The sequence below is a fragment of the Bombina bombina genome, chromosome 2, assembly GCF_027579735.1.
Source record: "Bombina bombina isolate aBomBom1 chromosome 2, aBomBom1.pri, whole genome shotgun sequence".
Taxonomy (NCBI): Eukaryota; Metazoa; Chordata; class Amphibia; order Anura; family Bombinatoridae; genus Bombina; species Bombina bombina.
The window spans coordinates 703,532,220-703,558,977 of record NC_069500.1 but is presented as its reverse complement, the minus strand read 5'-3'; the positions used below and the strand labels follow the sequence as shown (position 1 = coordinate 703,558,977).

General features: G+C 38.4%; 1 protein-coding gene across 1 annotated transcript in view; it reads left to right on the top strand.

The window, feature by feature from the left end:
* The first annotated feature begins 1,724 nt into the window (after window positions 1-1,724).
* The window catches only part of UGCG (UDP-glucose ceramide glucosyltransferase), a 100,925-nt gene continuing 75,891 nt past the window's right edge, over window positions 1,725-26,758 (top strand). Inside the window, exons 1-2 of the mRNA XM_053702686.1 lie at window positions 1,725-2,233; window positions 17,952-18,093. Of these exons, the coding sequence (XP_053558661.1) occupies window positions 2,136-2,233; window positions 17,952-18,093 (240 nt within the window). The 5' untranslated portion in view covers window positions 1,725-2,135. The remainder of the gene's footprint in view (window positions 2,234-17,951; window positions 18,094-26,758) is intronic.

Below are 26,758 nucleotides of genomic sequence, written 5' to 3'. Positions count from 1 at the left end.
TGTTACCCATTCCCCAGTTTTGCATAACCAGCACTGTTATAATAATACACTTTTTACCTTTGTGATTAAATTGTATCTAAGGCTCTTCAGACTGTCCCCTTATTTAAGACCTTTGACAGACATGCAATTTAGCCAATCAGTGCAGACTTAAAGGGACAGTTCAACCAAAAAAATTCTCCCCTTTAAATTATTCCCAATGATCCTTTTTACCTGCTAGAGTGTATTAAATTGGTTAAAAGTAGCTCCTTTACTCCTATTTCAGCATTTGAAATAGCTGATTTAGCTTGTGGTTTCCCAACCTATACTGAAAGTTTTGATACTGGAGTATATGCTATTGACAAGCCTTAGTAAACACAGTCAGCAGAAGAAGTTACACTCTCAGTGGGATGCAGGATAGTTAAGTAATAAAATGATCATTTTCCATTGTTCTCTCTTTTGTATTGAGCTATGGTGTTCCAGACAATTATAAGATAAGGAAGCTAGTCTGTGTACACAAAGTGATAACATAATGAGATCTGATATTACCTTAAAGGGACATGAAACCCACATTTTTTCTTTCATGATTTAAAAAGAGAATGCAATTTTAAACATCTTTCTAATTTACTTCTATTATCTAATTTGTTTTATTCTCTTGATATTCTTTGCTGAAAAGCATATCTAGATATGCGCAGTAGCTGCTGATTGGTTGCTGCACATAGAAGCCTCATGTGATTGGCTCACCCATGTGCATTGCTTTTTCTTCTAATAAGGATATCTAAAAAATGAAGCAAAATAAATAATAGAAGTAAATTGTAATGTTGTTTAAATTTGTATGTTCTATCTGAATCATGAAAGAATTTTTTTGGGTTTAGTGGCCCTTTAAGTTCAACCCATTGTAATAGGCTGTGGTTTCAAAGCACAAAACCAGCTACTTCATATACACAAATAAACCTGAAAATGCAATTTCTCTAATATTTTATACTCTGCAGGTGGTATAACAAGTCATTTAAAATACATTAATGGAAAAACAATTTTACAGTGTACTGTCCCTTTAAATAGCTCCAAAGGATTGAGCATGTTATGGCACACATTAACTAGATATGTCTAAAACTGTGAAAAACTGTTAAAATTCAGACATGGGGCGGTTTTTAACAATTTAGAAATCAGTTTTTGAGTCTATTAGTTTGCAGCAAAGAGTACCAAAAGAACAAAGCACATATTCTGATAAAAGTAAATTGGAAAGTTGTTTAAAATTGCATACCCTATCTGAATCATGAAGTTTTAATTTTAAATAGACTGTCCTTTTAATGCCACTGCTCGCTTAGAGGCGCTAGTGCAATTCCCAACTTGCAGCTGTCTGCTCTGCACCACTGAGAAACTGTGACGACACCTTAACAAAACATGTTAACACATTTTTTATGGCCCCGCCCTGTACGTGACGTATAGAGACTTCACTTGACTGACACACTTAAAGGCGTGGTTTCGTCGCAAAAGTAAAGGATGGGCGATTACGTCACGGCAATGTTCTCCTATGGAAACATTCATGGAATACAGTAGGGCAGGGTGGCATCAAAAGTGCAGACGTGATGTAACCACACGTCTTTCCGCGAATGGGCGTGCCCAATGCAGAATACGACAGCCGTGGAGAGCAATGGGATGGCTGAGCTATGCAGAGGATATGCATGATTAGGTGGGCGGAGCTCCGCCGTGGGGGTGTGTCTGGGCGGCTGGAGTAGTGGGGTTGGTCGGGAGAACTGTGCTCGCGCTGTTGTCAGTTGGCCCCTTGGTGATCGCGGAGGGTTCTGCACATTTGTCACTCTTGTGGATAACACATATCACCTTAAACACGGGAGGGGTGAAGCAGCGATACCTACATATCTCTGGGGATTAAATCAAATAGTACAGAGGAGACAGGCGAGTGGAGGTGGCGCACCATTCATTCCCGGTGTGGGTTATGTGTATCGCAGAGCCGTGCGCTCTAAAGGGATTGTGCCTCTGATGGCTATCTACACGCTAATGTGACCTGGACATTAACATCCTGCTGACCTTTCATTCATCGCCTGCTGAGCCGCTCCTTGTGCTCTTACTTTCCGCACCTTGACCCCGTTGTCTGACACGCATCATTTCCCGGTGACAGCAGCATCCCATACCCGGCTATGGCGGTCTTGGATTTGGCACTACAGGGTCTCGCGATCTTCGGCGTCGTTCTCTTCTTCGTATTGTGGTTCATGCACTTCTTGTCCATAGTGTACACGTAAGTGTCCGGCTGCGGTCACAGCAAAACTCATCAATAGCGCGATATCCGAAACCAAGGTAGTCAGTGAGGGTGATGGGGTACTCTGCCACACACACGATGGGCACCCTTTGCTGAGGCACTCAGAGCCTCCCATGTTTTGGTTTTAATGCAGTGTCCCTCTGTTATGTCACTCACCTTCTCCCTCGATATCACCACAGGCCCATCTACCTCTCTATGTGCATTACTTTATGAGTTTATTTAATACATTTATACAAATGCGTTAGTTGTAGTGATTCCACAAAAATCTGATAATATTGCAGAAAGTAGTAATACCTTTTATTGGACTATAATGCATTTTTTCATCTGGCAGTGTTCTCTTCTACAGGCCTAACTGATCAATTTGATTCAATTTATAAATTGTTCAGTATTGCTTCAGAAGTGAAGATAGGAAATTCTTGAAAGCTTGCACTTTAAATATACATTGTTAATCCAATTAAAGGTATTGCTACATCAATTGCTCCTTTCAATTTAATAATTTTAATCACTGGCTCCAACACACACTATATAGTGTGTATATATATGTCTTGTCTTAATTAAAAATGCATATTTGTACATTTATGAGGACTTGCCCTGAAGAGCTTTTTAGTCTACATTGTGCAATTCAGAGCTTGACAAATCCACAGGATTTTTGTCCCATTATTCATCATTTAGCTATATACAAAACCCTTTTAAGTGCTTGTCTGATTACAAAGTTTGACACAAATTTGTAAAACCCTGATGTTAAAGGGACACTGAACCCAAATTTTTTCATTCGTGATTCAGATAGAGCATGAAATTTTAAGCAACTTTATAATCTACTCCTATTATCAAATTTTCTTAATTCTCTTGGTATCTTTATTTGAAATGCAAGAATGTAAGTTTAGATGCCTGCCCATTTTTGGTGAACAACCTGAGTTGTTCTTGCTGATTGATCCACCAATAAAGTGCTGTCCATAGTGCTGAACCCCCCCCCAAAAAAGTGTAGCTGCCTTTTTCAAAGAAAGATAGCAAGAGAATGAAGACAAATTGATAATAGGAGTAAATTAGAAAGTTGCTTACAATTGCATGCTCTATCTGAATCACGAAAGAAAGAAAAAAATGGGTTCAGTGTCCCTTTAAGATCCAGGATATGATACATTTGAGTCACATTGTTAAAAGAAATTGAAGTGCTTTAAATATGTGTTTTCTTTCACTGTTTTTTTTCCTGGTTCCTTTAAAAATGTGACAAAACAAGCACACATACTTTTGCAACTGTTTTTCTATGTAACTAATTCACTAAAATTTGGAGAGCCTCCTAAAATCTTCTCTAACAGTTCAATGAATTATTTTGTTTATCCTTCACTAGAGAGTACTCTCAATACTTAGGGAATCTGGGTATGTGTCTCAAAGATGTAAGATTTTATATAAGCACCAGGTGGACAAGGAAGAAGGCAAGATTATATACTTTTATTGAGCATAGCCATTTGTAAACAAATACAAGGTGCTTGAATTCCTAAAATTGCTTCTGTCTCTTGATACATTTCTCAATGACAGTCCACAGTTTGCAAAATCCAGGTAGCTAAGGCTCCTGGTATTTTTACTTCTGGCCCTAAACTTTTAGGTTATTTTGCATATGCTTGTATACAAACTTTCTTGTCTGTGTGCAAGTAGATGTTATCTCCCTTCTCAATCAACATCTTTTTATATATTTTTTTTCATGTATCATTGGTTTTATGTTTTACACACTTATTCTAATGTACAAAAACCAATGTGAACATACATATCATCTGTATTTTCATTATCTCATTGCTCTAAGTTATGTGCTTATACATGTTTACTACCCCCTTGTAATATTAATATTCTACTCTGCTTGTTTGGTTTGTCATTTTACAGTGTTGATATGGTGCTCACAGCTGAGGAAAGGAAGCAATTCAGTGACAGGGGGGGGGGGGGGGGGGTTTTCTATCATGCCTATTATATTGACATTTGAAGAGTCTGCTTGAACTGTATAGAAACAGGAAAAACAAGGTCTTACCTATTCTATTTATTGGAGTAACAAAGTTTAGGCTGGTACACGGATATTTTATTTATAGAATAAATAGGGGATAAAAGGTGGAGTTCACAATACATTTGTAAAGGTGATGTAACCAAACAATAAATAGTATGACATGTTCCTATTCAGATCTTGTACGTGTGTACAGTGCACATGAATCCTACTGTGGAAATTGAAATAAGCTCTGATATGTAACACATTAATATAGTAAAAATAGAATTTAGCATTTCCATTCACTCTTCAAGGACAGGAATTGACACATTTTGTTCAACATTTAGGAGCCAGGTTAAAAAAAAAAAAGCCAGAAATGTTTGGGAAATTTGGATGATGGTTCTTTGGAGCTTATGCAGCCATGATGTGTGTGTGTGTGTGTATATATGTATGTGTTTGTGTGTGTGTGTATTACAGGGCTTGACAAACCCGGGAGCCACTGGCTCATAGAATTATACCCCTGGCTCCTAACTTTTTGGGTTATTCTCCATATTTCTATATAGAAATACCACTGTATGGCTCCAAAAAAGTAAGTGCCATTTATGGGAGATACCCCCCCCCCCTTTCTGTATGTATCCAAAAAAGTAAGTCTTGCTCCTAAATTTTAAACAGATTTGTTGACCCCTGATATAATAGATATGGTATGCACCAGTGACTTAAAGGGACACGAAACCCAATTTTTTTCTTTCTTGATTTTAGAAAGAGCATGCAATTATAAACAACTTTCTAATTTACTTCTATTATCTATTTTGCTTCATTCTCTTGATGTTCTTTGCTGAAAAGCATATCTCTATATGCTTATGAGCTGCTGATTGGTAGTTGCACGTAGATGCCTCCTGTGATTGGTTCACCGTGTGCATTGCAAATTCTTCATTAAAATATATCTAAAGAATGAAGCAAATTAGGTAATAGAAGTAAATTGGAATGTTGTTTAAAATTGTATTCTCTACCTTAATCATGAAATAAAATGTTTGGGTATAGTGTCCCTTTAAAGGCTTGATTGCCAGTAATGCATGTTAAACAAATTACTGTACTTATCTGGGATGGGTCTCTGCAGCCAGCTTCATTGCACTTTGAATCTAGAGTGGTATGATAGGAGCTATAATTCCCATTGAGCTGGGTGCAATTTACAGAGGGATGCAGGTGGTTGCAGGTTGCCTTTTAAATGACCAGCTAGATCAGTATCGCAATAGGGAATTGGGGCTCAAGAGGGCTCACAAATGTTTATGCTGCTGCTTTATGAAAAAATCCAAGGTTTATATATAGAACAAGAAAATGATATAGACTGCCCATTATGACATAATTACAGAATTTGTGTGTTACACTATCAATAAAGTGAGTATTATATTGTTTTCCCTTTTGCTTGAATTTGCCAAAACGCTTCTGAGAAAAATGACAACTGGTTTTGTGATAGACTGCTGTCTTTTCTGGCCCACTCAACTTAGGCAGTTAGGTTGTATGCATGTGCATCTCTTAGTGCCGGTGGTGATGTTGCTCATGACATTGTTGTTGATTGGAGCATGCATGAATTTAGATTTCTAGGTGGTGCTGCTAAACCTGTGATATATTCCTGAGTTGGGTTGCATGCATGTACATCTCCTAGTGTTGGGGATGTCAAACATGACCTCATTGTTTGTTTATTTGGAACATGCATGAGTCTATTTCTAGGTGGTGATGCTTACACTAGAAAAATAGTGTTGATGCAGCATTGTGCAGTGAGTAAGACTGGCAAAGGAGTTAACATCTGCTGACTTTCCAATATTTTGCTTTATTCCAAACATTTCCCAAGGTAGTACACCATTAACTTTTAAACTCTAACACTTTCAATAAGTAATTGCTTCCAAAATAATTAAACCTTGCATGGCATCAGTAGTTCCTGTGGTCTTTAAGAAGTTAATGGCACTGTTAAATCTTATCATGGTGGTTTAGGATTGAATTAGTTTGTAATAGCATTATTATGTATTTTATTTGGTTTAATCTGGAATGAACTAGAAAATCAATTGAGTTTCAGGGCTATATTGTCACTTGGTTTTATAATATCATTGGTCTATACACATTGTAAATAAGTTGAGAAACTGCAGCTCTCATTCTATTTAGAATATCCTAGCAGTGTGACCACAGGTATGTTGGTTAAGGGCGTACCATTGAACTAAAACCCATGACCTTTGTTTTTTAATGGCTGGCTCCTGGCTAGATTTGCTTTTCTCCACCTTTCGATATGAGTTGTTAGACTTGGCAAAGTCGGCTGCTGTGGGGTCAAAGTGTAAAGCTTGTGTGTATGTAAATCAGCCTTTTTAAACAAGGCTCAATTTTTTTTTTTTTAAATTAATTTTATTTTTTTTACTTACAAGGCCTTTATAAGAGATTTTAGATAGGGTTGCCACCTCGGCTGTATTTTCCTGGGCAGTTCTGAGTTACAAATGGTATGGGGTGTGCAGGGAGTAAAATAAATAAATAGTACTATTTAGAGCAGTGCTTGACGAATATGTTCAAAAATTAGGAGCCAGACATATTTTTAGGAGCCAGACAATTGGATTTGTATATAGATATATGGAGAATAACTCAAAAAGTTAGGAGCCAGGGGTAAAATTCTAGGAGCCAGTGGCTCCTAGGCGCCTGGGTTTGTCGAGCCCTGATTTAGAGGAACAATACCTTGCAAAATGTATATATTATAAATGTACAGGAGAAAATGGCTGAGGTGGCAACTCCAAATTTTAGAATTCCTAGTAATTGATAAAATGCATATATCTGTCTGAATTGTGAAAGTTTAATTTAGACTGGAGTGTCCCTTTAATGCTAAGGGTACCACACACACATATCTATCTCTATCTCGTACACGCCTCCACATTTTTGTAAATATTTTATTATATCTTTTCATGTGAATGTAAAGTGGTGAGTGTACTGCCTGTATAACAGTAAACATTTTCTGTCCACACAAAATAACTTAACACACATCCATTAATGTCTAAACTGTTGGCAACAAAAGTGAGTACACCCCTAAGTAGAAATGTCCAAACTGGGCCCAAAGTGTCAATATTTTGTGTGGCCATCATTATTTTCCAGCACTGCCTTAACCCTCTTGGGCATGGAGTTCACCAGAGCTTCACAGGTTGCCACTGGAGTCCTTTTCCACTCCAACATGATGACATTACGGAGCTGGTGGATGTTGGAGACCTTGCACTCCCCCACCTTCCGTTTGAGGATGCCCCACAGATGCTCAATAGGGTTTAGGTCTGGAGACATGCTTGGCCAGTCCATCACCTTTACCCTCAGCTTCTTTAGCAAGGCAGTGGTCGTCTTGGAGGTGTGTTTGGGGTCGTTATCATGTTGGAATACTGCCCTGCGGCCCAGTCTCCTAAGGGAGGGGATCATGCTTTGCTTCAGTATGTCATAGTATATGTTGGCATTCATGGTTCCCACCACCATGCTTGACTGTAGGCAAGACACACTTGTCTTTGTACTCCTCACCTGGTTGCCGTCACACACGCTTGACACCATCTGGACCAAATTAGTTTATCTTGGTTTCATTTGACCACAGGACATGGTTCCAGTAATCCATGTCCGTAGTCTGCTTGTCTTCAGCAAACTGTTTGCAGGCTTTCTTGTGCATCATCTTTAGAAGAGGCTTCCTTCTGGGACGACAGCCATTCAGATTAATTTGATGCAGTGTGCGACATATTGTCTGAAGACTGACAGGCTGACCCCCCACCCCTTCAACCTCTGCAGCAATGCTGGCAGCACTCATACGTCTATTTCCCAAAGACAACCTCTGGATATGACACTGAGCACGTGCACTCAACTTCTTTGGTCGCCCATTGCGAGGTCTGTTCTGAGTGGAACCTGCCCTGTGAAACCGCTGTATGGTCTTACCCACCGTGCTGCAGCTCAGTATCAGGGTCTTGGCAATCTTCTTATTGCCTAGGCCATCTTTATGTAGAGCAACAATTCCTTTTTTCAGATCCTCAGAGTTCTTTGCCATGAGGTGCCATGTTGAACTTCCAGTGACCAATATGAGAGACTGTGAGAGTGATAATACCAAATTTAACACTCCTGCTCCCCATTCACACCTGAGACCTTGTAACACTAACGCATCACATGACACCGGGGAGGGAAAATTTAATAATTGGGCCCAATTTGGACATTTCCACTTAGGGGTGTACTCACTTTTGTTGCCAATGGTTTAGACATTAATGGCTGTGTGTCGAGTTATTTTGAAGGGATTGCAAGTTTACACTGTTATACAGGCTGTTCACTCACTACTTTACATTGTAGCAAAGTGTCATTTCTTCAGTGTTGTCACATGAAAATATATAATAAAATATTTAAAAAATGTGAGATACTATATATTTGTGGGTGGGTGGTACCCTTACCATTAAAGGGACACTCAAGTCTAAATTAAACTTTCACGATTCAGACAGAGCATGCAATTTTTAACAAAAACTTTCCCATTTACTTCTATTGGCAAAATTAGCACAGTCTTTTTATATTTACACTTTGAGTCACCAGCTCGTGCTGAGCATGTGCACAAATTCAAAGAATATACGTATATATGCATTTGTGATTGGCTGATGGCTGTCACGTGATACAGTAGGAGTGGAAATATATATATATATATATACAATCTCTTTGAAATTTGAACTTAGAAAAAAATCTTCTACTAATTTAAAGTTCAGACTATTGCATTGTCTTTTTATTATGCATTTGCTGATTTATGCAAATCTACTGTATTTACTGGTCCTTTAACTCCTTCCCTGTGTGTGTTCATGTGTCCTGACAGTCAAGGGGTTGAATAACAGCTGTGTTACTGGCAGCCAAGGTGTTAAATTCCTTTTTTGTGTGAATTTTAAATGATAAATACCAGATTTTGTGTTTTCTCAAAATGCAAAAAAGCAGGGAATTCTGTGACTACAATGCTCCTAAAGGACAGTCAAAATGTACATTCTGTTCCCCTTTCCCTGAATATACTGTATGAAAGCCTTTTAACCTCTTGTTTATTGCGTCTCACAGTACAGCTGCACAGAGCACCACAATGCATAGTCATTTTGATTGTGCTGTGCAGGTTGTTTTATTTAAATGAATACAATTGTAATGTTAATTGCTGAAAGTGGGGGAAAATGTGGCCCTTCATGAGGGATGGACACACAACACTCTGGATTATACTCTGTCCCCTTGTAATATTGTATACAGTGTTCTCCATAATGTAAGTGTACATAAGTGAAATGTGAAGAAAAAGACAAGGGGCGCCTCATAGCGTAACTTGTATTTACAAATTTTGTGTGTATCAAGACGAATTAAAACTACTCACAAGAATAGTGGCACCTTAAACGGATAAGGTGCTATCAGGCACACTGACGTTTATGCATCAGTCAGTTTGCTGTGGGTCTCTGTGTGTTTGACCCAGCAGATCTGGATACAGGTCATCAAACAGCCGTCTTCCAAAGCTGGAAACTGGATTCAGGTGTCTACCTCGACGGGATAACAGCGTGTGCCTCGGCAGGGTAGGATAACAACGTATCCAGCTGAATGAATGCTGCGTACAGGTGTCTCTCAAACACAGGGATCAGCAATCAGCTGCAAGCTAACCATGAAAGGCTGCGGTAAAAGTTCCAAAGTGTAAACAGAATAAGAGTAAGGGTTAATAGTTACGTGGATCACAACTGCAGTTCCTATAATCTGATATTAATTTGTATGCCTTAGTTGCAAGTAAAGTTACTAAATATTTGTGTTATATAGTAACCGAAGCAAGGCAATTGATATTAAGGTTGTATTGTTATTCCAAAAAGGAATAGTTAGTTTTTGCTACTAAACATCTATAGGAAATACTAATGAAGGTTTCCTTTAGCTAGTAGGGAAGAAAAGATACACTCCCAGTGAAAAAAAGGAGTTAATTTTATGTACTGTGAGGATGCAATACTCTGAGCAAGAGGGTTTGGCTGTGTGCCAGAGTCTGGGGAAGCGGAGATCTATGTAGTCCCAAAAGACACTGAGAGCTGTGCTAGAGGTAAGGGGCTGGAGGTCTGCTTGTTGGCTCCGGCCTGAGAGATACAGCGTAATAGGAATCAGCTGATGAGTGTAGCAGAGACTGCTTCCAGAGCGGATTAGGATATCTGGCTGTCAGCGTGAGTGAGGAGTCCGCTGGAGAAACTTTGTTCACAGCCTGTGCGGTCGGTTCACTGGGGAATTCACTGAAGGTGATAGGGGCAAAAAAAGACAAAGGACGTTAGAGTGATGATTCACTTGCTGCAGGAATTGCAAACCGCGGTCTCCGTAAATCTCCAGCTTAGACACTGCAACCAAAAACGCAGAATTCCGAAATAGGTTTAGGGGAATCTTCTTATAACAAGGTAATTCTGGTTAAACAATCTAGGTATAACAAGGAGGCGAAGCAAGGATAGTAGTTCCTCATTCGATCTCTGAGCTAACCATACTGAAGCAGGGAGTTAGGGGCGTGGCAAGCTTAAATAACTTCTGCTGAGGTAAGGTTTGCAATTAAAGGGACAACAAAGTACCTGCATGTTGGTTATTCCTGACAATAAGAGTGGCCACAAAACCGAGTCGTGGTTAAAAGTCTTTTTTTGCAACGTGTTTCTCGGTCAACACAGGACTGTTTCATCAGGCAATGAAATGATGAAACGGTCCTATGTTGACCGAAAAACGCGTTCCAAAACAAAAGACTTTTAACCACGACCCAGTTTTGTGGCCACTCTTATTCTGTTTACACTTTGGAACTTTTACTGCAGCCTTTCATGGTTAGCTTGCAGCTGATTGCTGATCCCTGTGTTTGAGAGACACCTGTACGCAGCATTCATTCAGCTGGATACGTTGTTATCCTACCCTGTAGAGGCACACGCTGTTATCCCGTCGAGGTATACACCTGAATCCGGTTTCCAGCTTTGGAAGGCTGCTGTTTTATGGCCTGTATCCAGATCTGCCGGGTCAAACACACAGAGACCCACAGCGAACTGACTGATGCATAAACGTCAGTCTGCCCGATAGCACCTAATTCGTTTAAAGTGCCACTATTCTTGTGAGTAGTTTTAATTTATCTTGATACACACACAATTTGTAATTACAAATTACACTATGAGGCGCCCCTTGTCTTTTTCTTCATTCGAGTATCTTTGAACCATTACACCGTGGGACACAAGAGGAGCTTGCCTATTTTATTTTACCACAAGAGACTTTAGGAACACTCTGGGACAATTACATATGACAATATAACAATCACAGTTTATTTGTTCCTAGTATAGTCTATTTGTTTTTATATTATTATTATTTTGATTATTTGGTCATACTTTTTAGGATTCATTTGGAACCTGCATATAATAATAATAATAATAATAATTTTTATATACACACCAACTGCACTATTTTTTCAAATATCACTGTATATCACTTTTTTGTAAATACCACTGTATTTCACTTTTTATTTGATACGCGCTTCCTCTCAGATTTTCCTCTTGGATTATCTTTTAGAACTACCCGGACCAAAGAAAGCCACATTTCACTTATAATGGTCTTTGGCACCTAATAATTCTAGTAAGCTTTAACGTTCTATGTATGTAACAATTCTACAAGAGTGTCCTAAAATATCTAGCTAATACCTTAGACTAGCGACCCAGCACCACTATGTGTTTAACCCCTGGAAATGGGTTAAACACATAGTAGAAGTATTGCTCGGACTTGCAGAGCACTGCTTGCCTAGAGTGAAAACTGATTCTGATTCAGCAGCACTAGTTGCATGACCTTGCTCTGCGAATAGCGCTGCCGATTGGGTCAGCTTCCATTTCTGCTCTGGACCTGCAGTGCTTCTACAATGTCTAACTTCTGCAAATGTAGAGGTGCAGGGTTGCTTGTCGAAAAATGATGTGCTCTAACAAATTAAAAAAATTAAAATTTTCAACTGTAATGGTCGCTTAATATAGCAATAATCTGTATGTTAATAGGTTTTAGGTAGTTGCCTACTGTAATTGTTTCTTTAATTGTCATATTCTGCTGACATTCACTGAGCTGTTATATGTAGGCTCCAAGCAATTACAAACATGCTATCTAGGGACCAACAGCCAATGGTCTTGTGAGTTTTCTTAATAGAGTTTCTTGCATGCCAAAGTCTATTCATTGGCATGTTGTCTTGTTAATTTGGCTCATTTGCAAACTACGTTTCTACAGCATTCTATTTCCCTTAAGTGCATTAGACAAGGGGCATAAACGTACAAAAAGAAAATGTTCTAATGTGTCCGAACCTATTCTATGGTTGCCTACGTATAACTGCAAAGAGGTTAAACCCATAGTTAAAGGGAAATAAAACTCTAATAAAGTTAATTAAAAAAAAACAAAAAAAACTTTGCAATGCACTTTCATTATTTATTTTGTGTGCTCTTCGAGGAAATTGTAATGTTTCCACTCCCACCAGAGTGGCTAGAGGTTATTCCATGCAGTGAGGTACACTGACACTCCTGCATGCTGCATAGTGATTGGTTGAAATGTGCAGATGCTTGTTTATATCTGCCCCCTAATTGGCAACAGGATAGGAAGTAAGAAAAACAGCATTCAAGAGGCTTTTTTAAGGTGTGTGTACTAGGCCTGTAAAAATGTTGTTTTTTAACAATAATAAAGTATAAATGCTTTTAAAACCGTTATTCTGCATGCATATCTTTTACAATGCAGTGCATCATTTCTGATGTATAAATACAACACTTGACTTTAATGAAAAACTACATAGTTTATCTGAGCGACTAAAGTTTTATTTTGACTTTCATGAACCTTTTTAAAGGGACATGAAACCCAAAAAATTTCTTTCATGATTTATATAGAACATAACATTTTAAACAACTTTAAAATTTACTTCTATTGTTTAATTTGCTTCCTTCTCTTGTTATCCTGGGCTGAAAGGTTTATATAGGAAAGCTCAGGAGCAGCAAAGAGCCTAGGTTCTAGCTGCTGATTGGTGGCTGCATAAATATACCGATTGTCATTGGCTCACGCATGTGTTCAGTTAGAAACCAGCAGTGCATTGCTGCTCCCTCAACAAAGCATACCCAGTGAATGAAACAAATTTGATAATAGAAGTAAACTGGAAATTTGTTTAAAATTGTTTGATCTACCTAAATCATGAGAATTTTTTTTTTTGGGGTTTCATGTCCCTTTAATCGGACTGTAAAAATTAAATCTTTTGAATTTCATAGGATTGTACTTTAATAGTTCTTACAACAAAAAGTATTTTGATTGTGGAGATTGGCTGTTTGTTGGAATTCAAGGTTCTTGTTAAAGACCATAATATTGCAGCTACTCTTAAAGGGACAGTCTAGGCCAAAATAAACTTTCATGATTCAGATAGAGCATGCAATTTTAAACACTTTTCCAATTTACATTTATCACCAATTTTGCTTTGTTCTCTTGGTATTCTTAGTTGAAAGCTTAACCTAGGAGGTTCATATGCTAATTTCTTAGACCTTGAAGCCCACCTCTTTCAGATTGCATTTTAACAGTTTTTCACCACTAGAGGGTGTTAGTTCACATATTTCATATAGATAACACTGTGCTTGTGCACGTGAAGTAATCCTGGAGCAGGCACTGATTGGCTAGACTGCAAGTCTGTCAAAAGAACTGAAAAAGGGGCAGTTTGCAGAGGCTTAGATACAAGATAATCACAGAGGTTAAAAGTATATTATTATAACTGTGTTGGTTATGCAAAACTGGGGAATGGGTAATAAAGGGATTATTTATCTTTTAAAACAATAAAAATTCTGGTGTAGACTGTCCCTTTAATGCAGGAAAAGTAGTTTAAAGATATGTTATCCAGTAATATCTTTTTCAAATATAAAGGAAAATAAAGCAAATTGGCATTACCGTTAAACTGGAAACAAACTTTCTTAGCCACAACAATGTGTCTGTTGATTAATATCCTATAAAAGCATAGCTCATAAGTCATTCTTTTTTTTTTTTTTTTAATTCTGGGATTTGGCTTCTGGGATTTTTGCAACTTGTTTATTCAAAAATAATTTATGTGGCAGAGATAAAATACTCCGTACGTAAAAAAAAAAGCTGCTTCAGAGATGTGCTGTGCCGTATGGTTATTGGATAAGAGGTAGAATAAAATGTTTTGCAGTGGGGGGGCCGGATGGGCATTATGGGGTATGATTATCCAAATAAAAAAATGTTGTATTGCCTCTTTGATTGCAATTCATGAATGAAGGTACAGTTAAATTATTGCATAAGAGACTTTACCATCACTTTAAACTATATGTATAAAGGGACATTGTAGTGCAAACTCTACATGCTCTAATTGTTAAAGCATGTTACTTTAGCACTTTTGTCCCTGCACGTATGCATGTTAAACCATGTGTGTTAAAGGGCCACTAAATACAGTATCATTTGCATAATTAACAAGTGCATAATAAAAAGACAATGCAATAACATAAAAGATATATATATATATATATATATATAATTTTTTTTTTTCCTGGCAAAATTATTTTTCTCCCATTTGCCAGCTCCCGGTATCATTTGACAGATATCAGCCAATCTGAGACTAGTATACATATACTCTGTGAGCTTGTGCACATGTTCGTAGGAGCTGGTGCCTTAGAAAGTGTGCATATAAAAATAATGTGCAACATTTCATATTGGAAGTAAATTGGAAAGATTCTTAAAATTGTGTGTTCTTTCTGATAAATGAAAGTTTAATTTTAACTTGTGTGTCCCTTTAAATTTACATTATACACTAGATTTTTCTTTACATAAATGTTTTGTAGATGATCCATTTATATAGCCCATCTGGTAGTGTTTTTGTAACAATGTACAATTTTGCTTGTTTTTTTAATAACATTGTGATGATTGTCAGACTCCTAACCAAGCCCCACAGTGTCGGATGTATACTCATGTCTAATGTTTGTGTAATGGGTCTTTTCAAATGCAAGGGAGAGGGAGTGTTTGCCCTTCTTGCTTTCCCAGTCCCTTTCACTGGGTTTCCCAACCTAACCTCATCAACAGTGCTAAACTGGGTGCTTCTAAGTATTTTTTAAAAAGGTTTTATACTGGATTTTTAAATCGGTATCTGTGCATATTCATCTTTATAGTAGTGTCTATTACACGCAGTTATATGCAGATTGGTGTATACTGGTTCCGTTCTGGAACAGCCGGTGATTGGTGCGGTTGTGCAACTGCTGTTGCTGATTTGCTCACCAGCTGGATCTGCTTGGAAACAGCAATTCTGAATGGCTCCCGAGAGGAACTTTAAAGGGACATGAAGCCCAAACATTTTTCTTTCATGGTTCAGATAGAGAATACAATTTTAAACAGCTTTCTAATTTACTTCTATTATCTAATCTGTTTTGTTCTCTTGGTATCATTTGTTGAAGGAGCAGCAATGCACTACTGGTTTCTAACTGAACACATGGGTGAGCAAATGACAATCGGTTTATATATGCAGCCACCAATCAACAGCTAAGACCTAGGTTCTCTGCTGCACATGAACTTGTCTAGATAAACATTTCAGCAAAGGATAACAAGAGAAAGAAGCAAATTAAATAATAGAAGTAAATTAGAAAGTTGTTTGAAATTGTATTCTCTATCTGAATAATGAAAGAAAATCTTTGGGTTTCATGTCCCTTTAAATATATGCAACTTCATTGCAGAAGTTGAACACACAGACCTCTGCAGGGTCAGTAGTGCTAAAAGGACTATGCACTACCAATTTCTAGCATGTGCAGGAGTTCTCACATAGTTACATGCTAACAGAAGAATGATGCTCAGCGTGGTGTGTTTGCACTTTGATGTTCCTGTACCTTTAGTGAGGCAGTTGAAGTCATTTTGGAGCAGGAGTTATTGTTATTGATTTGCAAATTCTTGTGCACAATGACATGGATTCATGGGAAAGAAGTACAGATACAGAAAATAGACTGTAAACACCTTGCGATTTTAATTTATAATGTTTACTTATGCATAATAAAACAACATTGCAATATATTTTAAAAATGGAAGATTTTCTATTTTTTAGAATTTTAAATACTCCCTGCTGACTTCTCAAAGTTTAACTCTGCTACATAGCTGTCCTTAATTGGCTTTAAAGTGATGGTAAAACCTAGCGTTTTTGAAACGCTGGGCTTTACCAATGCAACAGATAAAGGGGACTTTCTGTCATGAAGTATAAAATGCGTCATTCTGAAAGTTCCTTTATTTGTCTGCAGTGGTCCCTGCGCTGAGTGCCTCAGGCCACCCATGGCAGAATGCATAATGCCAGCTGGGCTATTCGCTAAGAGGTGGAAACGTCACCTCATTGAAAAAATAGCGTTCTACTGAGGTGCTCAGCGCGGTGAACACTGCAGACAAAGGAATTCTCAGCATGAAGTATTTTATAATTCATGACTGAAAGTCCCTTTTATCTGTTGCATTGGTAAATCCTAGCGTTTCACAAATGTCAGGATTTACCATCACTTTAACTAATAACTGCAAAACAATAACTTTTATACTAATTTTATGACAGTGTTTAGCCTTGTTGTCTGCAGCCTGGATTGGCTGCTCCACAAAAGGCAAATGGTGGGGGGGGGGGGGAGTTTACCTAATGAAAAACAATTGCAGTAAAAAGGATGTTTATTTTAATTTAAAACTAATAGGAAGTGTTTTGAACAAATTGTTCACTAGCTGATAAGGACAACTCCCACATTTTATTGATGGAGAGAGATTTATTTCACTTTATAAACCTCAATTTCATAGAAAATAAACCCCAAAAAATGCAATACATGGCTCCTGACATTTACCAAGCTTTTTTTTTTTTAGAGAGGAAAAGCACTGGAGAGTGTTTTTGTCAGGGTTGCTCACATTCCTCTTGCTTGCCATACCTGTGTTAGATCATGTACAGATTCTTAGGCAAGGTGTTGGCACACCCTGGGGTTTCGCATCCCTCATCTTAAGGTTTCACAGAGAATCTGGGCTGATTGTGAAAATTTGTACAAATTGCTTATGAGAACATTCTAATTTTGAATTAAATTTCCTCACCATGTTTTTATCCCCTGCTAAAACCTCAGTCACTCATACTGTCAAAGTGCATTGCCACTCCAAATAAATCTTGATCTTGAAAAGGTTTCAGGGACCTGCTGGTTAATTATTTTCTGTGTGTATACTATTCTTTTTAGATCACACTATTCTCAGTTTATATCTGAGTAACAATAACATATGGGTTTCATATAAATTTCACTCGTGGGCTTGATTTATTACTAAAATATAGTAAAGCCAAAATGATTCTTTCATTATCTAAACAGAGAATGCAATTTTAAAGGGACATTAAACACTAAATACATTTTATAAGCATAATATTGAGGTAATTCCTGCCAACCTCCAGTCATAGGTGCTGTTTTGCTGAGATATTATTTCCACTGCATTCTAATGCTAAAGTGTTGGTACATATGCAGCAACGTTCCTTCAGATACCTGCATGAAACCTAGGTCCAAAAATGGTGGCACCCACAATTAGAGGGAGGTGCGAGTAATGTATTTTGTGTTTTAAAATCTCTTAACATTTTTCATTTATACAGTAAATATGTATGGTAAAAGCCCAGCTATTCCATTTGGGCTAAGCTATGACGGTTTTGTTATTTTAATAGTTATTTGGTCTCTTATTTTAGAAGTCAGCATTTCTCACCACAGGTTTTTTACCATTTTTCTTTTCTCTTTTCAGACGGCTGCATCTCCATAAAAAAGCATCTGACAAGCAACCATACAGCAAGTTACCGGGTGTTTCCCTTCTTAAACCATTGAAAGGGGTCGACCCCAACCTCATCAACAATTTAGAGACGTTTTTTGAATTGGACTATCCAAAAGTATGTACATTTTGTATTGTATTCTAAATTGGTGAATGAAAGACAGAAAAAAAGTGTGGGGTGCACACAGTACATATATTACTGCTGTTTAACAAAATTGCATTTGCTTGCAATCAAAATAAATATCTTAACACAAAATGAATAAGAAAAAAACCGTATGCAACAAATATTGCACTCAAAAGAATGACCAAGGCCTCATTATTTGATTAAAAAAAACAAACAGCGCTTGGTCATTCTTTAGTATGCAATATTTGTTGCATACTCTTGTTGTTCATTTTGTGTTGAGGTATTCTAAATCGGGATGAATGAGGAAGGAAGTGTTCCAGCAGTGATGATTTAGCTCCCTTCAGCCTTTTCTTATGCATAATAAATCAGGTGGTTGTTTTTCCTTTAAGAATTATGTATAAGCAAATAATGGCAACTTGAAAGATAATTTTACTAGCTAGTCACATTGTGCTGAATAAGATACAAATTTGAATTGTAATAAGGGAACTTTACAACCAAAGTAACGTACGATTGGAACCTATATTTATAACGCTGCATGTTCCTATTTTGTTTGCCACATTTGCTGTATGTTATATCAAGTGATTACATGCTGGTTAGGTGCATAACAAAATTAACATATTGGTGTTTTCCCCCCAAGCACAGCACACTCGGTTTCTACACCACAATAAAGTTCAATTGACTTTTCTGTTCTCTGCATATTGCTCAACTATCCGTAAAACAAACACAAACCCATAAAACAATTTAAACATTTTGTTAGTGGTCTGAGGAATTCAAAAACATTTTGACGGGTCAAACTATCTATTTTAGCCTCTACCTTGCAGGTGTAGCAACACATCTAAACTCATCACTAATAAATATTTTCTTATCTTACATTTTACACGTTTGTCATAAATGACAGGTTTATAAAGAAAGGTGCTTACTTTTGATCATATTGATGCTAGTGGTAATACCCTTTATGTAGTTCAGCTAAAAAAGGTAGATTGTAATATTAGCTGGGAATTATAGTGAACATATCTTGTGCAGATGTATCAAACACTTGTGTGCTATACAAAATAACATACAGAATAGCAACTGATCTGAAAGTTCTAGCTGTATTACTTAGAATTTACCCCACATTCAGACATATACCTCACAGAACACAGTGTATTTTGTTTAAACATTCTAAATGACGTTGAGTCCTTTTTTTTTTAATGCAGTGCCATTGAAAAACATTTGTCCACAGTCTATATGTTCTATTATCTACACAATCCAATGAACCATTTTTAAAAATTCACCAGTTCCCATTTAATTATAGGACCTTTAATTTATACAAAACCTGGATGTTTGTGGTTATTTGTCGTTGAGGTTGAGAAACCAAGTACACCTACCTCCTAATATTGTATTTCTGAATTTTTGCATTATTCTACATATATATATATTTATATACGTGATGTGTTTTGACCCTAACCATTTCTGCAGTGTTTATTGAAAAACCTATTAATAATGCATTATACCATTGACTCTCTTGCCGAGTGTTGGTTGTAACATAGTCGTGTGGAAAGAGGAGGTGAGGTGTGTAAAATAAGCATACTGCAAAATATGCTTCTGTGCAGAATTGAAATGCCCTCTTACACATTTGAGTTTTGACTAGTATGTTCCTTTAGATTTGTAGGTTTAATTTCTTTCCTAAGACATGGAGAGTCCCCAACGTCATTCCAATTACTAGTGGGATATTCACTCCTGGCCAGCAGGAGGAGGCAAAGAGCACCACAGCAAAACTGTTAAAGGGACAGTTTACTCAAAAATGTTCTCCCCTTTAATTTGTTCCCAATGATCCACTTTACCTGCTGGAGTGTAGTAAATTGTTTACAAGTAGCTCCTTTACCCTTATATTGGCATTTGAAATAGTTGATTTAGCATGTGGTATCCCCACCTATGCTGAAAGTTTGTGGCCGCAGGTCCAAGATTTTAAATAAGCATTGTAAACACAGCCAGCAGAAGAAATTACACTCCCAGTGGGATATAGCAGAGATAAGGTAATAAAATGTTAATTTTCTATTGTTCTCTCCAAGTATTGGTGATTGGTTTATGGACAGATATAAGATAAAGAAGCAGGTATATGTAGACAATGTGATACAGTAATGAGATCTGATTTACCTACAAGCTCAACCCATTTTATTAGGTTGTGGCTTCAAAACACAAATTCAGAGCTTTAATATACACAAATAAACCTTAAAAAGCTACTTTCATACATTTTATACTCTGCAATTGGTAAAAAAAAGCAATTGTAAACACATTAAGGGAAAACAATTTTACACTATACTGTCCCTTTAAGTGTCACTTCCCTTACTTATAACCGCCAGTCATTCTCTTTGCCTCTGTCAATGGAGGAAGTGAAGTTTGGTATCTGATATTGATTCTTTTTTTTGGGGTACTTTTCCCTGCAAGCAAGGATTTGGGTTTAGCTGTGTCCACGTCAATCTCTTGAGTAAGAGTAATGGTGGCTTTTAAGCAGTTAGAAAGTAGTGAGGTGGTCCTTGCTCAGATTTCTAACATATTTGTATAGAAAGCCAGAGTTGGTTACTCTGTTCTTTCTTTTTCTACAGGTCTCTGTAAGGAGTATGTGTCCTTGTGAGTTTTCTTCCTGCCGGACAGCTGGATTTGCAGGTAAGTTCTTTTGTCTTCTAGGTCTTGGAGACTTGCACTTTAGAGTATTTCTCTGCATTATTTATTTGGGACATGCTAAATCCTTAGTAGAGGATTTTATTTAGGCTGTGTGCAGGCACATAAAACGTATGTGACAGGAGACTTGGGGTTAATCTTCCTTTATGGGTATGAAGGAGTTAATAAATAAAATGAGCCACAGATTTTAAGTTAAGACTCTGTGTGGGTCTTATTGGGACTTGTCAGTTTTCCCCCCCACTTTGTTAGCACAAGGTTTCAGAGTGAGAACGGCAGACTTAGGACTGAATGTGTCAGTTTACGGTTTGGTCTTAAACGGCTTCTGAAACGCACTCTTTTTTACTTTTATGCATAGTATATTTTCATACTCCATCTCTTCCGCTCTCAGATCTGATCTGAGCGGCGTCGGCTGTGTTAGTCGAATCTGTAAGTCTTCTCTGTGAGACCAGCAGGTTTATTCTAGCAAGATTTTTTGTATTCCGGAGGGGCAGGTAGGGCACCTCAGTCTGCTGAGGTGTAGAGGCCCTTTAATTAGGGGTATGTTTTTGAGCACAAATTCGCTCTGAGTAAATTTTAAAGTGACAGTGTCAATTTTAAAAATATTTATTTATTTTTACTTGTCATTCCTGTATCTCTGGTAATCTTTTAAGCTATGGACATGGAGCAGGTGTCTGTTCTTATGAACAAATGTTTTTCTTGAGACCCAAATTGTGTTACCCAATCAATTTTGTTCCTCGTGTCTAAATAAAACATTGAAATGTAAAGATACATTTCTTATTTCTGATCCAAATGTCTCTCAGGATGATGCTGTTCAGGCAATGCCACAGCTTTGTCCTCAAACGTCTCAAGCCTCAATGGTGTCACATACAGTGCCCTTGAGTTCCTCATCTGCCTCCTGGAGGAATTTATTTGCCATCAGATTTTGCTGCACATATATCCTCTGCGGTATCTGCGGCATTATCTGCTTTTCCTATGTTGGGAAAATGCAAAAAGAAATCTAAACATTTGTCAGATGGTAAGATGTCTGTCCCATCTGCTGCCATGAAGGTGGACCTTCCTCATAAGTCTGATGAGGAGGATACTTTGGTAGCCTCTGAGGGTGAAATCTCAGATTATGACAGTATAATTCCTTTGTCTGATGCTGAAGAAGTAAACTTCAGATTTAAGCTTGAACACCTTTGTTTACTGTTAAAAGAGGAATGGCTACTTTGGACGACTCAGACTCTTCTGTTGCTGTCAACCCTAAGAAATCTATTAAGCTTAACAAATACTATGATGTGGTTTCCTGTTCCAGACTGTGTGACAGAGATTACACAGGGATACCTTTCTCCCCATCTCCTGTCTTTAAAAGATGTTTCCTGTTGCTGACTCCATTAGAGATTCATGGCGCACGGTACCTAAGGTAAAAGGGGCTATTTCTACTCTGGCTAAGAGAACTACAATCCCTATTGGCAATAGCTGTTCCTTTAAGATCCCATGGACAAAAAGCTGGAGGCTTATCTAAAGAAAACGTATGTTCATTAGGGGCTTCAATGGCAACCTGCAGTTTGTATTGCCACAGTAGCAAGTGCAGCATCTTATTGGTGTGATGCCTTGTCAGAACTGATTTTAGAGGACACTCTGTTGGAAGGGTTCTAGGATAGGATTAAGGCTCTCAAACTAGCCAATTCCTCATTAGACTTCACTGTCCTAGCCCGCAGGGCTCTGTGGCTAAAATCATGGTCAGCTGAGGTTACCTCCAAGTCCAAGCTTCTGTCGCTACCTTACAAGGGTAAGACCCTGTTTGGTCCTGGTCTGGCGGAGATCATTTCTGAAATTACGAGTGGAAAGGGGTCCTTTCTACCACAATACAAGAAGAATAGACCTAAAGGACGTCAATGTAATTTTCATTTTTTTGGTAACTTTTAAGGTCAAAAGTCTTTCTCTCCTTCTTCCAAGCAGGAGTAGTCCAAGTATTCTTGGAAACCCAATCAGTCTTGGAATAATAGAAAACAATCAAAGAAGCCCTCTGCTGAAACCAAGTCAGCATGAAGGGTCTGCCCCGGTCCGGGATCGGATCAAGTGGGGGGCAGACTTTCCTTTTTTTTGTCAAGCATGGATACGAGATGTCCCAGATCCTTGGGCTGTGGACATAGTATCTCAGGGGTACAAAATAGAATTAAAATCTCGTCCTCCCAAGGGCATATTTCTCCTCTCAAGATTATCTGCAGATCAGGTAAAAAGAGAGGCATTCTTAAAGTGCGTTCAGGACCTTTCCTCCCTGGGAACATTAATTAAAACCTACTCGCCTATATTTTCTCCAAAACGAAGTTTCATAACGTTCTAAAAGTTATATCTTTTATTCGCCGATGATGTCACGTTATCCTGCCCACTATTTTCAGCACTGCATGTTCAAAATACTTAAACCAATAACTTTGTGTTTAAAGCGCCATTTTGAAACCTAGGTATTGTAAACGGATTGGTACAGAGCAAAGGATACCCACGGAGTGGGTTTGGAAAACAAATTTGCAGACAAGATTTCTGATATACGGTAGAGATATGTGAATGAAATGCTATTGATAAAAAGCGTATTTGGGGTAGTTAGTAACAGGCGTAGAAAATATTTACTTACAGTGGCCCTTTAAGAGAACAGGGTCTAGGATTTTATTCAAATCTGTTTGTGGTTCCCAAAAAAGAGGGAACTTTTCGACCCATTTTAGACCTCAAGTGTCTCAACAAGTTTCTCAGGGTTCCGTCCTTCAAAATGGAAAACATTCGTTCCATTCTTCCTTTGGTCCAAGAGGATCAGTTCATGACGTCCTGAAGGACGCATATCTTCATGTTCCCATCCACAGGGATCCTCTCCAGTTCCCGAGATTTTCTTTCCTAGACTAGCACTTTCAGTTTGTGGCTCCTTCATTTTGCCTTGCCACAGCTCGTAGAATCTTCTCAAAGGTTCTGGGGGCTCTCTTGGCAGTTGTCTCAGGAAATTGCGGTGACACCTTACCTGGACGACATATTGGTTCAGGCGCCATCTTTTCAACAAGCAAACTCTCATACAGAGATCTTGTCTTTTCTACGTTCCCACAACTGAAAGTGAATTTGGAGAAGAGTTCCCTTGTTCCAGCTACAAGGGTGGTTTTCTTAGAGACCATCATCGATTCCCTATCTATGATTTTTTTTTCTGACGGAGATCAGAAGATCCAAGCTTCTCACTACTTGTCTACTGTTCGGCCATCAATGGCTCAATGTATGGATGTAATTGGTCTGATGGTCGCTTCCATGGACATCATTCCCTTTGCTCGATTCCATTTGAGAGCTCTGCGATTATGCATGCTCAGACAATGGAGACCATTCGGATCTATCTCAGAGGATAGATCTAGACCAGTTGACAAGAGACACTCTCGTGGTGGATTTCTCAGGATCATCTGTCTTAGGGCACATGCTTCCGGAGACCCTCTTGGTTGATTGTGACCATGGATGCCAGCCTGCTAGGCTGGGGAGCAGTCTGGTACTCGTTAAAGGCTCAGGGCCTATGGACTCGGGAATAGTCTCTTCCAATAAACATCTTGGAATGAGAGCGATCTTCAATGCTTTGATGGCCTGGCCTCAGTTGTCCTTAGTCAGGTTTATCAGGTTCCAGACGGACAACATCACCTCAGTAGCTTACATCAACCACCAGGGAGGAACTCAGAGTTCCTTGGCCATGAAGGAGGTGACTCACATTCTGCAGTGGGCAGAAGATCACAATTGACTTCTATCTGCCATCCACATTCCAGGAGTGGACAACTGGGAGGCTGATTTCCTGGGGACATTTCATCCTGGGGAGTGGACTCTCCATCCGGAGGTGTTCTCAAGGTTAACCCTCATGTTGTGGGTACCAGAGTTGGATCTGATAGCGTCTTATCAGAACACCAAGCTTCCAAGGTATGGTTTAAGGTCAAGAGATCCTCAGGCCGCTCTGATAGATGCTCTGTCGGTTTCTTGGGACTTCGGTCTAGCATACCTGTTTCCTACGTTTGCTCTCCTTCCATGAGTCATTGCTCGTATCAAATAAGAGAGCATCTGTAATTTTAATAGCTCCTTCATGGTCTCGCAGGATCTGGTTTGCGGACCTAATGAAGATGTCATCTCTTCCACCTTGGTTACCTCTGAGGAAGTACCTTCTAACTCAGTGTCCTTTCCTCCATCCAAATCTCGTTTCTCTAAAGCTGACTGCATGGAGATTGAAGGCTTAGTTCTGGCTAAGCGTGGGTTTTCTGAGTCTGTCATTGATACTATGATTCAGGCTCCCAAACTTGTTACTCGTAAGATTTATGGCGTAAATACCTTTTTTATTGGTCTGAATCTACAGGCTACTCTTGGGGATTCCTAGAAGTTTGTCTTTTCTCCAGGAAGGTCTGGAGAAAGGGTTTTCAGTCAGTTCTCTGAAAGATCAGATTTCTGCATGAGCTATTCTTTTACATAAGCATCTGGCGGATGTGCCAGATGTTCAATCTTTTTGTCAGGCTCTGGTTAGAATCAGGCCTGTGTTTAAAACTGTTGCTCCTCCTTGGAGCCTTAACCTAGTTCGTTTTGCAGCAGACTTCGTTTGAGCCAATGCATTCCATAGATATTAAGCTGTTATCTTGGAAGGGTTTGTTTATTATTGCTATTTCTTCTGCTCGGAGAGTTTCTCAGCTTTGCAGTGTGATTCGCCTTACCTTATTTTTAATGCGGATAAGGCGGTCCTTCGGACTAAATTGGGGTTTCTCCCTAAGGTGGTTTCGGATAGAAATATTAATCAGGAGATTGTTGTTGTCCTTCTCTTTGTCCTTCCTCTAATAAGAAACGTTTGTTGAACAACTTGGATGTGGTGCGCGCTCTAAAATTCTGCCTATAGGGGACTAAGGATTTTCGCCAGTCTTCTGCCCTGTTTGTTTCTCTGGAAAGCATAAGGGTCAAAAGGCTACTTCTACTTCTCTTTCCCTCTGGTTGAGAAGTATAATTCGTTTTGCTTATGAGACTGCTGGACAGCAGCCTCCTGAGAGACTTACAGCTCATTCCACTAGGGCTGTCTCCTCTTCTTGGACTTTCAGAAATGAAGCTTCTGTGGAACAGATTTGCAAGGCTGCAACTTAGTCCTCTCTGCATACTTTTGCCAAATTATACAAATTTGATATTTTTGCCACGGCTGAGGCTTTCTTTGGGATAAAGGTTCTTCAAGCGGTGGCGCCTTCTGTTTATGTCCGCCTGTCTTATTCTCCCTCCCTGTTCATTCTGTGTCCTCTAGCTTGGGTATTGGTTCCCACTAGTAATTGGAATTACGTTTGTAAAATCCCCATGTCTTAGGAAAGAAAATAAAAAGATTTTTTTTTTCCAATATTTATTTTTTATTGAGGAAAAAAGAAAAAGTTGACAGGCAAGGACTCAGGTTACAATGTCCACAATTCTACAGTAAGAGTATAAGATCCTAGACAAAGAGTGTGAGATACAATAATACCTCCCACTGCAAAGATATTACCCGTGTGATAAAATAGAAAATAACAACAAGTTAAAATCCTCAGTTTTCTACCTCCACAACATTAACAAGGTCACTCTTGGACCACTAACAAATGTATTATAAAAAGTAGCAGGAGGATTACATAACTATACGGTCACTTTTGGACCTTTATATGCTAATGAAACACATCTATCATGAGAGTAACAGAAACTACTAACTTAAACGGTATATATGGAGGAATCCCCTCCTACAAAGACACAGAAGCAATTATTATTATTATTATTATTATCGGTTATTTGTAGAGCGCCAACAGATTCCGCAGCGCTAACAGATATCTACTAAAGGAGTCAGATTGCAAGGGGGCAAAATAAAAGGGAGGAGGTCACCCGTTGGTATAGTCAAGGAGAAAACCCCTAGAATAGTTATTGAGAGTGAGCTAAATACTATAAAGGTTTACCTAGAGGAGCATAAAACCATAAGAATATGTCGATGGCAGTTATAGCATGATACATTTCAGTGAGTATAACATAAACCCTT